Source organism: Gobio gobio, assembly GCF_949357685.1.
Source record: "Gobio gobio genome assembly, chromosome: 3".
Taxonomy (NCBI): Eukaryota; Metazoa; Chordata; class Actinopteri; order Cypriniformes; family Gobionidae; genus Gobio; species Gobio gobio.
In genome coordinates, this window is record NC_137099.1 from 1,970,983 (window position 1) to 1,988,088 (window position 17,106).

Genomic DNA, 17,106 nt, shown 5'->3' on the forward strand with positions numbered 1-17,106 from the left:
CAGTTTTCATATTGCTTTGAACTGGAGTTGTTGTCATGGTAATTGTGGCAGTTCTCATATTGCTTTGAACTGTAGTTGTTGTCATGGTAATTGTGGCAGTTCTCGTATTGCTTTGAACTGTAGTTGTTGTCATGGTAATTGTGGCGGTTCTCGTATTGCTTTGAACTGTAGTTGTTGTCATGGTAATTGCGGCGGTTCTCATATTGCTTTGAACTGGAGTTGTTGTCATGGTAATTGCGGCGGTTCTCATATTGCTTTGAACTGGAGTTGTTGTCATGGTAATTGTGGCAGTTTTCATATTGCTTTGAACTGTAGTTGTTGTCATGGTAATTGTGGCAGTTTTCATATTGCTTTGAACTGGAGTTGTTGTCATGGTAATTGTGGCAGTTTTCATATTGCTTTGAACTGTAGTTGTTGTCATGGTAATTGTGGCAGTTTTCATATTGCTTTGAACTGGAGTTGTTGTCATGGTAATTGTGGCAGTTCTCATATTGCTTTGAACTGTAGTTGTTGTCATGGTAATTGTGGCAGTTCTCATATTGCTTTGAACTGTAGTTGTTGTCATGGTAATTGTGGCAGTTCTCGTATTGCTTTGAACTGTAGTTGTTGTCATGGTAATTGTGGCGGTTCTCGTATTGCTTTGAACTGTAGTTGTTGTCATGGTAATTGCGGCGGTTCTCATATTGCTTTGAACTGGAGTTGTTGTCATGGTAATTGTGGCAGTTCTCATATTGCTTTGAACTGTAGTTGTTGTCATGGTAATTGTGGCGGTTCTCATATTGCTTTGAACTGGAGTTGTTGTCATGGTAATTGTGGCAGTTCTCGTATTGCTTTGAACTGTAGTTGTTGTCATGGTAATTGTGGCGGTTCTCGTATTGCTTTGAACTGGAGTTGTTTTCATGGTAATTGTGGCAGTTCTCATATTGCTTTGAACTGTAGTTGTTGTCATGGTAATTGTGGCGGTTCTCATATTGCTTTGAACTGTAGTTGTTGTCATGGTAATTGTGGCGGTTCTTGTATTGCTTTGAACTGTAGTTGTTGTCATGGTAATTGTGGCGGTTCTCGTATTGCTTTGAACTGGAGTTGTTGTCATGGTAATTGTGGCAGTTCTTATATTGCTTTGAACTGTAGTTGTTGTCATGGTAATTGTGGCAGTTTTCATATTGCTTTGAACTGTAGTTGTTGTAATGGTAATTGTGGCAGTTTTCATATTGCTTTGAACTGTAGTTGTTGTCATGGTAATTGTGGCAGTTTTCATATTGCTTTGAACTGTAGTTGTTGTCATGGTAATTGTGGCAGTTCTCATATTGCTTTGAACTGTAGTTGTTGTCATGGTAATTGTGGCAGTTTTCATATTGCTTTGAACTGTAGTTGTTGTCATGGTAATTGTGGCAGTTTTCATATTGCTTTGAACTGTAGTTGTTTTCATGGTAATTGTGGCAGTTTTCATATTGTTTGAACTGTAGTTGTTGTCATGGTAATTGTGGCAGTTCTCATATTGCTTTGAACTGGAGTTGTTGTCATGGTAATTGTGGCAGTTTTCATATTGCTTTGAACTGTAGTTGTTGTCATGGTAATTGTGGCAGTTCTCATATTGCTTTGAACTGTAGTTGTTGTCATGGTAATTGTGGCAGTTTTCATATTGCTTTGAACTGTAGTTGTTGTCATGGTAATTGTGGCAGTTTTCAGATATGACTCTGTACTCAAAATGTGCCTTTGACCTTAATTTATATTTTTATTACATTGTTAACTATATTATAAATAATCTACAAACAAAATGTATGTAGTTCTTTTGTCCTCACACTCTTTCTTGTAGTTCCCTCTCTCATACCTGACTCAATCACAGCATCATTCATGATCATTCACGCCTCCACACACATGGCTTTTGTAAACAAAAAGTGTCTTACAACATTTAAATCAATGTATTGTTTTATGTGAATGAGTAGGCAGGATGATGTTTACATTATTTTGAAGCAAAAACTATAGGCAACAAGGACCAGTTCCCAAAAGTCTTGTTGTTTTTTGTGACCTTATATCAGTGACCATGCATACGTTATTTTCTCCAAAATACAAACATGTACATACATGCTGCTCACATGTTATTGTAGCCCATTTTTAGCTGAATTCAGTGAAAACCCCTCAGACTTCAGAGTTTTTTTCATACTTTATTTATACTTTAATCTGTATAAATTTCAAAACATATTTGTCTTTCTCTCCAATTTGTCCCTCCATCCAACCTAAGACCAGCATCCAGCAATAACAGCTTTTTGAAGATGCTATTCCAAATGGATAAACACAAAAATATATTTTAGGGCAATGTGAATCCCTCTACAATATTTCTTAATAACAGGGAAATCCCAGGAAATATGAAAATAATTAGCATTTTGATCGGACACATCTTATTGGGCTTTTATAACATTTAACACTGACACTGTAAAGGGATTTAAACATTTCAGATGATTCAGTGTAGACGAAATTTTTTTGGAAAACACTAGTGTGGACTGAGAGCATTCAATGTGAATTATGCTTTCAAATTGTGGATTATATTCTGTTGACCACCAGAACTTGACATTACCTGTCAACTCGGCAAATACGGGTATATATATATATATATGGTTTGAAATTAACACCCGGCAAATGCGGGTAAAAATTAACTGTGGCTGGTAATGCTGTTAAATCACTAGCCAAGTGCTCTGTGAATGTTGCATTGCCTGTGAATGCCCTGTCTGTGATGCACACAGCACACCAGAATCGAGTTCTCTTTCAAGCCTAAACAAACAATAAGAATTATGCCAAAGTGCCCATTTTGTAGAGTATTCTCATAAGAGCAGTCAATTCAAAAGGGACTTCAAATGCGCCCTTTGTTTCTCAGGCAAATGAAGGGTACAACAGATGCACTCTTCACAGCCTTCCCTATCTCAGAATTCATTGCACGCCGGTGACAACAGGATTTGTAACTAGTCTGCATTCCCGCGTGAAAATTGTCCAGTGAAAGACGGTAGCGGCCAGTAACTCTGGTGTACTTTGAACAGGAGCGGGCAGTCTGAAAAGTTCAAGCGTGTGTCGGGAAGTCTTGAACTTGAAGTGAACAAAACTTTCTGTAGTAGTGGCTTTCACAGACCGACCGATCCCGCTAAATTTAGATTTTGTTTCTAGAATCTCACATTTAAATTTCCCCTACAGAAAGAGAGAGACGGTGGATTACAAATATAAAATGTTGGCTATACAATAGTTTTATTTATTTTGTCTTATCATACTGTCAACACCGTAAAAAATAGCTCAGACTAAAATAGGCTAAATCAAATACGACATCTGTCACTCAAAATTATAAGCAAACAATACAAATAAGCAAAAACTGTTGGCTTACTAGCTATATGCCTACTACAAAATTAAGTATTTTAAATGAATTAATAAATGAACAGATCCGTGCATCAGGTTAGTGACAGCAGCGTAATGTACCTGGTGCCAAATTATGAGATAATATTAAAAATATATATATGGCAGCTTCCCCCATGACATCGATGTCAGAATTGTGGCCAGGGAAAATGCTGAGTGGCTACCCAGATAGCATTGTGACATTGAGTCAATGTTGAAATTCCATCAGAATCATCAATTTGGTTGTGGTTGAAATGTCAATGCTAGGTAATATTGAATCAATGTTGATAGTTCGATGCTAAAAGAATAGTGGACCAATGTTGATAATTTAATGCTAAATAATATTGGATCAATGTTGATAATTCAATGCTTTTCAGTGTTGAAAAGACAAACATTGAATCAATGTTGATTTTTTTTGTCATCTTAATTCTCCACTGGTGAGGCTTACTGTCAATCTATCTTTCCCATCATTCAACTGCACAGATTCTGACCAACATTAATACCAAAATCGAAGTTTTGCATTCACAATTATGTCTCTATTTGTACAAAATGCTGCACATTCATGTAATTCTGTATTTAGCACACACCAGTCGAAAGGCATTTGTTTGTGGACAGTGAAAATATCTACAAAATGTATCAAGTTCATGGATAATTATGCGTGTATTTATTAATCAGTTTGATAGTAAAGTCATCCCATATTTGTCCAGTGTACAGGGAGAAACGAGAGACGGTTGGATGAATTTCTGGCATGTCAGTAATTCTGGTCGCCCCTGGTATCGCACAGCTGAAGCAGAGCTACTAATTGCCCTGTTGGCACTGTAGCGACAATGAGTCAGATAAAATAATAACTCAACGGGGAATTTGAATTAAAATGAAAGAGACTCGAATTACGCTATAATTTATAAATAATTCAGAATTAATGTTTACACCTTAACTTATTCGTCCACCGATATGTGAGAACTTAAAGGGGAGTCTGAGTGACGCGTCAGAGAGAGTCACTCGGAGCAGCAACGGTCACGTGATCTTTGTCTCGGAGGACGAGGTTCGGAGGGCACTCAAACGTGTGGATGTCAGGAAAGCTGCTGGGCCGGATGGTATTTCAGGTCGTGTTCTGCGGTCCTGTGCTGATCAGCTCGCAGGGCTCTTTACATCCATATTTAACGAGTCCCTTGCTACATCTGTTGTCCCCACCTCCTTCAAACGATCCTCCATCATCCCTGTACCTAAGATCAGTAAACCCTCTTGCCTAAATGACTATCGTCCAGTGGCTCTCACATCTTTAGTCATGAAGGACTTTGAGAGACTCATTAAAAACAACATTTGCTCCTCCATTCCTGACACTTTGGACCCTCTTCAGTTTGCCTATCGTCCCAATAGATCGACTGAAGATGCCATCTCTCACGTCCTTCACTCCTGCCTCACTCACATCGACAGCAAAAGTGGGAACTATGTCAGGCTGCTATTTATTGACTATAGCTCAGCCTTTAACACCATAGTTCCCATTAAGCTAACACACAAACTCCTGGATCTAGGCCTGAATTCTTCTCTCTGCCTCTGGATTGAAGATTTCCTCACTGGCAGACCCCAGGCGGTGAGAGTAGGCCAGTTCACCTCCACCTCCATCACCCTGAGTGTTGGAGCTCCACAGGGCTGTGTGCTGAGTCCCCTGCTCTACTCTCTCTACACCCATGACTGTTTGTCCACACACAGCTCCACCTCGATCATCAAGTTTGCTGATGATACTGTTGTCCTGGGTCTCATCTCCAACAACAATGAGACGGCATACTTGGACGAAGTGGAGCAACTGACATCATGGTGCCAGGACAACTGTCTCTCTCTGAATGTTAACAAGACCAAAGAACTGATTGTGGACTTCAGGAAGAGACAGCATCGGTCATACTCCCCTCTCATGATCAGCGGGACACCAGTAGAGAGAGTGAGCAGCTTCAAATACCTTGGTGTGAACATCTCAGAGGATCTGACCTGGACTACACACATCCAGACACAGGTGAAAAAAGCCTGGCAAAGACTGTACCACCTGCGCCAGCTGAGGAGGGGCGATAGAAAGTGTCCTGACTCAGTGCATCACAGCGTGGTACGGGAACAGCACCAGTCACGATGGCAAAGCCCTGCAAAGAGTGGTGCGCTTATCTGAGCGCATCTCAGGCTCAGCTCTCCCGTCTCTGCAGGACATCTACACCAAACGCTGCAGAGGTAGAGCTACAAAAATCATCAGAGACATTAATCACCCTGCAAACTCTCACTTCACCCTGCTGCCATCTGGTAAGCGCTTCCGTAGCCTGATGGCAAAGACTGAAAGACTCAGGAGGAGTTTCTTCCCCCAGGCCATCAGACTCCTGAACTCAGTCACGTGACTTCACTTCACCCCCGCACACGCATAAACATCCAGTTTTATAACATTAACATCCACATACTGCCATTGCACTGCACTTTATCTCACTTATCATATCCACTTATTTTTATATTTTTATATTTTTATTCTTATATTTTTATTTTTATCTTATTTCCTATTTCTATCTTTTACTTGATTTATTTATAATTCTACTTATGTTAATACTTTTTATTCTAATTTTATTCTATTGTAACTGTTATTTGCACTGTCCATGGAGCGGACCTGTTTACATTTCACTGCCAGTTGTATATTGTGTATATAACTGTGTATGTGACAAATAAAACTCTTGAATCTTGAATCTTGAATCTTGAATCTTGTTAAAGGGAAACAAGTCTATGTAGCTCAAATGAATGAATTAATGAATTCATAGGGAATTTTGCGAGAGTCTAATGTACAGCCGAGCAAATGAGCGTTCATTTGAACGGGCTGTAATTATCAACTCTGCAGCGGATATTAATATCCGTACAATAGTGAAACACTATTTAACAGCCAGGTAACTTAGGTCGGCAGTTCGAGACATTAAATTCATAAGCACATAACACAAGAACAGTTATCTTTGACTACAAACGAAACTTTATTGATTACTCTAACACATCAAACTAATATCTAACATAAACACACGCACTCGCACATTCATACGTTGCAGAAAGGAAGAAAGTGAGGAAAGAATAAGTTTAAGAGAGAGAAGTTATGAAATCCCAAGCAATATGCATTTATGACACATGACCTGAAGAAACCATTGATCAGTAATTTATCCTCCTATCGTTTCTTAGGCGGGGTTATTACATTTGATCTAATGCACCATTTCAGCTTGAAATCTAGAGATGTTACTTGCGTTTGTCTCACGTGTGCCGTCTTTGACAAAGGGGGATTCCCTTTGTCTCCTGGCTGGAGAGGGGTTCCCTCGGGTCTTTGATTCGCTGAAGGTCTGGTCGTGTCTTTGATCGACGTCTTGGGAAGCCAATCACGTGGCGTGTTGGCGGCTGGGATGGAAGTCTTGTGGGCATTGTTGAAGTTGACACGCGCTGTTGGAGACTCGTTGAGAAACTTTGCGGCGAAACTTAACAGAACCCGAGACTTAACGGAAAGAAAATAAACTTAAAGTAAAAGAAAAGAAAGTGAGAGAAGAGCAGATGGCCTGAATGAAATCTGTTAACCCATTTTCTCTGATGGTCTGCCACGATCGTCCGATCGTCGCTTTGGCGGATTCTGGAACCGCGCTGCGAACAGCTCTTGACTGAACAATGAACAGAACGTGAACACCACGTGAACACGACTTGAAAACCGCGCGAACACCGCGAGAACAACTTAGCAGAGAACGTCTGTGTTCTGAGGTTAAACTGAAAAATTTGCCCATCCCCTGGATGGGTTCTGGCCAATTAGGGTTCAGGGGTGACTGTCTCCACCCCTCCCATACAATTGGGTTATCTATAGTAATTAAGTTTCCGGCTCTTAAGCAGAGAATACATTTAGACCTAATTTCTTATTATAAGGACATGATTAATTCTATAAAGATTTCATTCAGCTCATCTGTTTGATTATATCGACACGAGCACAAAGGTATCAAACACGGTGCCTTTTCATCCACTCATTCAATAGTTACATAATTGCATGAATTTGGGAATGATATACATGCATAATAGTCACGTGTATCAGTTGTAAACATGCTAACAAACTATGTCGAAGGCTATTTGAGTGAAAGTCCAATAATCATAATCTGATGCATTCCAATATGTAACATTTTCTGGGAGTTTGCTTGGTGTCGCTGGGAGTTCAGTTACCGGTCATTGAAAAGACAAAGATCTGTTTGTTTCTTTGTCTTGCGATCACAACGAGTCTTTTGTCCTCTTTGTGAAGTTTTGGTCAAAAGTCCATAGGAAATCACGTAATTGTAAAATAGAAGTGGTAGCCCTAGGCAGAATGGAGCCTCGTGATAAATGATCGATTTCCTGGGGTCTGGAGCTGAATTAGGGCTTTGTGAAAGGGATGTTCATTTAATGAATCATTTGGAAGATTCATTCAATGTCTGCGACCATAATCGTTACAGCACGGTGAGGGGAAATGGGACAATCAGTTCGTAGTTCTGCTTCAGCTGTGTGATTAGCTCATGAGGGCCGACCAGAATTACAGAATTCCAATTTAATCTTTAATGCAGCAAGAAAGAAGAGTGAGATCTTTAAGTTCTGTAGGCAGCTATATCAAACTGCAGAAATCTAGAAAACTGCTGCGCCTCCAGTTTGTGTTGTAAAATGGATAATCTCTTCCAAATCGCCGTTCAGCTCCTCTTTTATTACATTTACATTTTACATTTACATTTATGCATTTAGCAGACGCTTTTATCCAAAGCGACTTACAACTTGGATTATTAATTTAGCTACTTGATTATTAATTTACTTGTTTCACTTCCACACTTTATTTGTTTATTTACTATTAAATACAGTATTAATATTACAACCCCAAATCAGAAAAAGTTGGGACAGTATGGAAAACGCAAATAATAATAAAAAGAAGTGATTTCTAAATTTACTTTGACTTGTATTTCATTGCAGACAATATGAACACAAAATATTTCATGTTTTGTCTGGTCAAATTCATGTCATTTGTAAATATGCATCCTTTCCTGTCATTCAGACCTGCAACACATTTAAAAAAAAGTTGGGACAGTAAAGCATTTACCACTTTGTAATGTTGCCATTCCTTTTCACAACACTTAAAAGACGTTTAGGGACTGAAGACACCAAGTGATGAAGTGTTTCAGGTGTAATTTTGTCCCATTCTTCCTGCAAACAAGTCTTAAGATGGGCAACAGTGCAGGGTCTTCGTTGTCGAATTTTGCGCTTCACATTCTCTATTGGAGACAGGTCAGGACTGCAGGCAGGCCAGTCAAGTACCCGAACCCTCTTCCTCCGCAGCCAGGACTTTGTAATGTGTGCAGAATGTGGTTTTGCATTGTCTTGTTGAAATATGCATGGACGTCCCTGGAAAAGATGTCTTCTTGAAGGCAGCATATTATGCTCCAAAATCTCTATGTACTTTTCAGCATTAATGGTGCCTTCACAGAAGTGCAAGTTACCTTTGCCAAGGGCACTGACACAACCCCATACCATGACAGACCCTGGCTTTTGGACTTGTTGCTGGTAACAGTCTGAATGATCCTTTTCTTATTTGGTCCGGAGCACACGGCGTCCATTCCTCCCAAAAAATACCTGAAATACTGATTCATCTGACCACAGTACACGTTTCCACTGTGTGATGGTCCATCCCAGATGCCTCCGAGTCCAGAGAAGTCGACGGCGCTTCTGGACACTGTTAACATAGGGCTTCCTTTTGGCACAGTACAGTTTTAACTGGCATTTGTGGATGTAACTATTTATTGTGGTACTTGACAAAGGTTTGCCAAAGTAGTCCTGAGCCCATGTGGTGATATCGCTTCTAGATGAATGACGATTCTTGATGCAGTGCCGCCTGAGGGATCGGAGATCACGGTTGTTCAGCTTAGGCTTGCGCCCTTGTCCTTTACGCACTGAAATTCCTCCAGATTCCTTGAATCTTTTAATTATGTTATGCACTGTTGAATGTGAAATATCCAAATCTCTTCCTATCTTTCTTTGAGGAACATTGTTTTTAAACATTTCAATAATTTTCTCACGTATTTGTTGGCAAACTGGCGATCCTCGGCCCATCTTTGCTCCTAAAGGATTAGACCTTTCTTGGATGCTGCTTTTGTACCAAATCATAATTACAATCACCTGTTGACATCACCTGTTTCAAATCACATCATTATTTAACCATTTTACCTCATTACTAGCCCTAAATTGCTCCTGTCCCAACTTTTTTTTAAATGTGTTGCAGGTCTGAATGACAGGAAAGGATGCATATTTACAAATGACATGAAGTTGACCAGACAAAACATGAAATATTTTGTGTTCATATTGTCTGCAATGAAATACAAGTCAAAGTAAATTTAGAAATCACTTCTTTTTTTTTTTTTTTTTTGCGTTTTCCATACTGTCCCAACTTTTTCTGATTTGGGGTTGTACATTATCGACTGAAACAGTCTTAAAACTACGTTGTCACACATTAACGGTAGATTTTAACAAAAAAAAAGGCGTGTAAACACAGCCCATGTCAGCCATTTCTCAGCGAGACGAGCCGGCTGGCAGAAGCCCCTCCCATGACGTAAATTCGCGTCTGTTGTGCAGTGAATGTCACGCGCGAATGAAGCGAGTAAACTCAAAATGTTCAAGTGTCCACCTTCGCGCGAACAGCGCAATTTATTCGCGTCAATCGCGTCCGGTGTGAACGCCACAATGTGCGTATTTTAGTTGATGCATTAACATTGATTCAACGATGATTCAGTGTTGGTCTGCTATCTGGGTAGTAACTTTGGAAAACCACTAGCCATAGTGGCTGGTGAGCAAAAAAGTTAATGTCAACCTCTGTTTACCACATATTCCATGATATTTTACTTTGTTTTGTTTTTGTATTGCCAATTATTTACTACGCTATTTTTCTAGTTTTTAAGAAGCCACTGCTGCGTCTTTAAAGAAACTCATCATGAACCCCAACTTATTTAACTTTTTTAATTTTTTCTTCTAGTCTTGCTGGCTGTAAACTCTCTGGTCAGCATTGTGAAATTGTGTCATCAGCTCTTCAATCCTCAAACGGTGTCCTGAGAGAGCTGGATCTGAGTAACAATGACCTGCAGGATTCAAGAATGAAGATTATTACTGAAGGACTGAAGAGTCCAAACTGTCAGCTGCAGATACTGAGGTATTAAGAACATATGAGAGATTATTTACAGTCTGACGGTCATAATGTGGATGTGTGTCTGTAGATGATCTTTGTGTGTGTCTGTAGGTTGTCTGGCTGTATGGTGACAGAGGAAGGCTGTGGTTATGTGTCTTCAGCTCTGAGCTCAAACCCCTCACACCTGAGAGAGCTTGATCTGAGTAACAATGACCTGCAGGATTCAGGAGTGAAGATTATTTCTGAAGGACTGAAGAGCCCAAACTGTCAGCTGCAGATACTGAGGTATTAAGAACATATGAGAGATTATTTACAGTCCGACGGTCATAATGTGTATGTGTGTCTGTAGATGATCTGACTGTGTATCTGTAGGTTGTCTGGCTGGATGGTGACAGAGGAAGGCTGTGGTTATGTGTCTTTAGCGCTGAGGTCAAACCCCTCACACCTGAGAGAGCTTGATCTGAGTAACAATGACCTGCAGGATTTAGGAGTGAAGATTATTTCTGAAGGACTGAAGAGCTCAAACTGTCAGCTGCAGATACTGAGGTATTAAGAACATATGAGAGATTATTTACAGTCTGACGGTCATAATGTGGATGTAGATGATCTTTGTGTGTGTCTGTAGGTTTTCTGGCTGTATGGTGACAGAGGAAGGCTGTGGTTATGTGTCTTCAGCTCTGAGCTCAAACCCCTCACACCTGAGAGAGCTGGATCTGAGCTATAATCACCCAGGAGATTTAGGAGTCAAGCTGCTCTCTGACAAACTGGAGGATCCAAACTGCTCACTGCAGATTCTCAAGTATGTGGGACAGTAAGAGGCCTGGTTTACACTTGGCATTAAGATATACATCAGGTAATCTGATCAAAAGTTGGTTACTCTAATTTGGATGTAGTTATTATTAAAGGGGTCATATGATGCTATTTTATTTTGAAGTGTATTACTTTATTTATTGGGTGTAATAGTTGAGTCGAGTCAAGTCACCTTTTTATATAGTGTTTTTTACAACACAGACTGTTTCAAAGCAGCTTTATAGTGATATCATAAAAATAGTGGCAATAAAAGGAAAATAATGGTTAATTTATCTATACAGCTGCTCTAGAGAAAACAATGATGTCATCGTCCAGCTCAGTTCAGTTCTCATACAATGGTGTCAATGCAGTCTGATCAATAATATTGGAAGAAAACAAAACTGCAGGTTTTTCGCGATTCGTACAAAGAGAGCATGATCGCATACAGAAAGGCCGTAAAAACAGCTAGATCTGCTTATTTCTCGACTCTCTTGGAAGAAAACAAACACAACCCTAGGTATTTATTCCATACAGTGGCTAAATTAACCAAAAATAAAGCTTCAACTTCTGATGTTTTTAAACAGCACTTCAGTAATGACTTTATGAACTTCTTTATGTGTAAGATTGATAATATTAAAAAAAAGTAAGGTAATAGATCCTCTTCTTAATATAATTAATTCATCCTTGTCATTAGGATATGTAATGAAAACTTTTAATTTGGCTATTATTAAACCATTTATAAAAAAAAACAACTTGATCCTCCAGAATTAGTCAATTACATGCCAATCTCAAATCCACTCTTTCTGTCAAAAATACTAGAAAAGTCACTGTCCTCACAATTATGCTCCTTTTTTTAGAAAGAAATGGTATCTGTGAGATTTTACAGTCAGGATTTAGACCGTATCATAGCACTGAGACTGCTCTCATCAGAGTTACACATGATTTACTCTTATCATCCGATCGTGGCTGTATCTCTCTATTAGTGTTACTCGATCTTAGTGCTGCATTTGATACTATCGACCACAACATTCTTTTGAATAGACTCGAAAATTATGTTGGCATTAGTGGAATTGCATTGGCATGGTTTAAATCATACCTATCTGACCGTTATCAGTTTGTAGCAATAAATGAAGAGATGTCACACCGATCCGTTCAGAACCGAAGTTCAGTAATGAGTACCGCAAGGCTCAGTGCTAGGACCATTGCTTTTCACCCTGTACATGCTACAACACACCACTGGCTCCCTATTAAACATTTCATACATTTTAAAATCTTGCTTATTACTTTCAAAGCACTAAAGGGTTTAGCTCAATTTCATGAACCGTTTTTGTATTTTTCAAATACTGTCATTTTGGATAAATAAATCAAAAGCAGGGCTGTACAATGAATCATATCTTGATATGGACTAGTGTTTGTGAAATCTGTGTGAATGAGCGCCGCAGTTTGGTCTACAACACATACTGAAGCACGAGTGACACTCTTGGTGTTTTCAGCGTCTGCATCTCACTATGAGGACATGAACACATGAACTTCATCTGCAGAGCTGCTCTGAGAGTCACTTCACAGCATTTCATTATTTAATTTGATCAAACTATCGTCATCCGTCATATCATACACACACACACACAGTGTTGGGAAGGTTACTTTGGACATGTAATAGGTCACAGATTAAAAGTTACCCTGTTTAAACAGTAATAGTAGTGTAACTATTTCAATTACTTTATAAAAGTAAAGTAACTGAATACATTTTGATTACTTTTTGATTGCTTTTCAAAAAGTACTTTTCGTTTGCACTAAACTGTTATATTTGCAGCCTTTTCTGATTTCTGGATTAAATTGTTTTTCAATTTCCAGCCCTGGAACTGATTTTTATCACTCGCCATGGTGGCAACTCTCAGACAGGTTGAAGACGAAAGCTTTCAGCACAAATGTGAATTGATGTAATTGGCAAATCAAAAGCATCAGAAATGGCGAGAGGCATCATGCACATCAAAAACAGACAAAGCAACAAATTAATATTTTCAATCGATTAAAAAACATTAACTAATAAATCACACAATTTTTCTGTATTAATAATGATTAATCACACCTGACATTTAAGTTTTTAATATATATTTATATTGTAATAATTTCACATTTAATTTCTGAATTAATAAAGAAACAACATAAAGACAGTAGCCTGTTTAAATATTTTATCAACAGGTAGGAAATATACAGAAATTGAATAAATGTATCAAACACTTATTTCACAGTCTTCACTGCATAAAATATAAATTAAATATAGATTAATCTGTATTAAAGCTACATAAGTTCAGTCAAGTGGAGTGAGTGATTATCCTCGCTTGACGCTTGTTTCTTCACAATACCTGCAGGACCCCCGATGATTCGGCTGTGCATGTCATGCAAATGTTGGGGGCGTACATATTAATGATCCCGACTGTTGCGTAACAGTTCATTCAGTTTTTCATTCTAGGGCACCTTTAACCCTCTGGGGCTCTTCGGTCATTTCTGACCCAAATTTTTTAAAATGAAAAATGTTAAAAGTCGTAGCTTCATCGGAATGGTCCGAAACTTGGTGACTTTATTGGTACTTGGTATATGAACACCCAAAATAATTGGGGACAGGATTTGAAAAGTCTAAGTGGTCGTAAAAAAAGAGTCCCACTCAGGCAGTATTAATTTCATTTTTTCACTGACGAAAACGAGACGATAACTAAATAAAAACTAGTGTTGGATGACAAAAACTATAAAGAAAATCAACTGTAATTTTCATCAACAAATAAAAACGAGAGGAAAATGTTAGGGAGGGTCGATTAGGGAAGAGATCCAGTCAGAACTGATGTCCTGTGTCACAGATGCGCTGATCTAACCGCTGGAGAACCCGGCGCTGTTGCGCTTCTACAGGCTCACTCGCGCATCCCCAATCCAGCGCTCCAGAGCGGCTCACAATCAATGAACATTAGCGCACATTTATGCCATGCAATTTTTTATGAGCTAATGCTGATGAATAATGACAATTATTACTTTACGATGTTTATATAGTAATATGTTTTAGACGGTTGTAACAATGCATATTTTATATCATCTGAACTTGAATGAGTTCCTGTAACGGACAGGGTTCCCGCGGGGTCTTAAAAAGTCTTAAAATGTCTAAAATTAAAAAGATTTAATTTAAGGCCTTAAAACGTCTTAAAAACGGCCAGATTTTCATCCGAGGTCTTAAATTTAATTTAGTAAGGTCTAAAAAAAAAGGTTTTATCCTCGTTCATTTCCAGAAACGCTGGCCGCAGAAAGTTATATTAACGTTACACAGTAGCAAAAAAGTATCGAATGGTAGACGACAAAGCGGAGCTCTAGAGTCTTTGCTACGCCGCCCTCAGAGCGTTCGTTCGGTGTGTTGTGGTTCTTTCTGGGGGGTATTGGTGTTGGTACACGGACGCGGTGACAAAACTACAAATCCCATGATAAATGCAATTACCTGCCCGCAAAATACGTCTCCGTTTAATAACGTTGTGTTTTGTTGGACAGAATGAGGCAGACATGCATTGTTTTCTATTATTCTATACAGTGATAAAGTCTGCACTCAATCAGCACTGCATACCTTATTATTATGACAATAGGGAAGGATAAAAGAACTCAAATACACCATATCTTGATGCAGTCGTGTTTATTGTCTTTGTTTCATCAGTCAAAGCGTCTCTATCTTCTGGTTTATCCTACATCGCTAGCTTCACATTAGGGCTAACGTTGACTTCTCTGAGGCAAATGCGGAGTTTCTGCTCGAGGGCGCCCTCTGGCTTCCAGTATGAATGAAACGTTTGGGTAACAAATATGAAAAATAATACTTCTCTCTAAATAAATGTATATGACAATCCATATGTTTTTCTCCAACGTACAGTTTTTCCCCCACAGTGGATGCATAAGAGGCTCATATTTCATATTAAAAACATAGACTTTAAGAAATTGATATCACAGATAAAAAGCTGATATTTTTAGTCATAGGCTGTCTGCATATTAACAGGGAAACCCAGCTGTTTTTTTTTTGTTGTAAAATAAGTTTTCTGTAAAATATAAATGTTATTATTAGTAGTATTATTATTATATTGTTATATTTATTCTTAAATACTCTATTTTTATTTTTAAATAATTAAAATGTTATTGATATAGTAATATTTCTAATTTTGTTAAATATTTGTATTTATCGAATATAATAATTATTATTAGTCTCATTAATATATAAACATTAATATATAAAATGTTATATGCATACATTTTTCATTTGTAAAAAAAAAAAACAACAACTAATTTTAACCAGAATAATAGCAATTAGATATCTTCCCCAAATCGTGCATCCCTAGTTTGGAGTAGCCTGTTCAATCTCTATTAGGCTATTGATATGCTGTTTTGTAATCTATTCTATTTGAGGGCAAGTTTGTTTTAGCCTATTTTCATTTTGCGCCTAAAATGGGCGCAATTTTTGGGCATTTGGCAGCTTGTTGGCTGTGGAGGGTTACTAATGTCATTGCTTTATCTGTAAATTAAATTAATGCTTTTTCAATGACTGAATTAATTTAAATAAATTTTTTTAAAACAATTTATTTCTTTGATTTAAATCATTTCGGTAATGCGTAGTAGTATAGGTCTTAAATTTAAATCTTTATGGTCTTAAAATGTCTTAAAAGGGTCTTTAATTTGACTGAAACCTGCAAGAACCCTGAACAGAGACGCAGACATTTCAAAATAAGAGTCCCGGTGTATTTCCAGCTGGTTTATAATTAAAAGTCACGCATTATATATTCGTTTTTTGTTACACAATAGACTGTATTTAATTTCATTCCCATTTAAAGGTCCCGTTCTTCGTGTTTTTTTGAAGCTTTGATTGTGTTTACAGTGTGCAATATAACATGTGTTCATGTTTCGCGTGTAAAAAAACACAGTATTTTTCACACAATGTACTTATCTGTGTACCGCTGTTTCCACTGTCCTAAAAATGGCTGGTGATTTCCCTGTTCTATAAAGTCCCTCCTTCAGAAATACGTAACGAGTTCTGATTGTGCCAGCGGTTACCGTGTTGTAATTCGACCGCAGCTTAGCGCACGTGCCAGCAGTTCCTGTGTTGTGATTCGACAGCAGCTTAGCGCATGTTGGAAAGATCACGCCTCTTAACGTAGAGATGAATGCGTTCAATAATCTCTACAGCGTCCCTGGGAAAGCCAAACAAAGGTGATTTGACTCCTGGATGAAAATAACAGCGTCTCGACGACATGGCGATAAACACACTCAACGCAACAGTTCCTTTTCTCCACGCGACCGTCCGCTTCTCCACGTGGGACAGCAACAAGACCGCGCCCCCTTTTTCGCGTTTCTTTGTGGGCGGAGGTTAGTCTGTTCTACTGCTCTACTGACGTAATTATAGCAGGAAGTACCAGGATGTAGTCCAAGCCAGCCGTTCGCTGTAGGCTTTGAAAGGGAACTTCTGTTAAATAAAATATCTCGCTTGGCATTGAACTTTGAGCTTTATAATTTTACAGGTATTATTTATGCTCTAACAGCAACATTACACACTAACTAAAGTTTGAACAATGGGATCATGCGGAATGGGACCTTTAATTCATAGTCAGGAGGAAAGACCAGTATTTGACACACATTCAATAGAGTATCAGGGTTATAATAGTTCACTAAAACCATTAAAAAAACTTCATTAGGCCTACTTGAAATTAAATAAATGTTAACTGAAATAACAAAAATAAATAAACTTATTTGAAGCTTTAGCTTAACCT

At 38.4% G+C, this 17,106-nt stretch overlaps 1 protein-coding gene across 1 annotated transcript in view; it reads left to right on the forward strand.

Annotated features, from left to right (window-relative positions):
* LOC307123395 (uncharacterized protein) overlaps nt 1–17,106 on the forward strand; it is a gene marked incomplete at its 3' end in the record, with an annotated part of 35,035 nt that overhangs the window by 14,284 nt on the left and 3,645 nt on the right. Inside the window, exons 4-7 of the mRNA XM_079811917.1 lie at nt 10,388–10,561; nt 10,649–10,822; nt 10,910–11,083; nt 11,163–11,336. Of these exons, the coding sequence (XP_079668043.1) occupies nt 10,388–10,561; nt 10,649–10,822; nt 10,910–11,083; nt 11,163–11,336 (696 nt within the window). The remainder of the gene's footprint in view (nt 1–10,387; nt 10,562–10,648; nt 10,823–10,909; nt 11,084–11,162; nt 11,337–17,106) is intronic.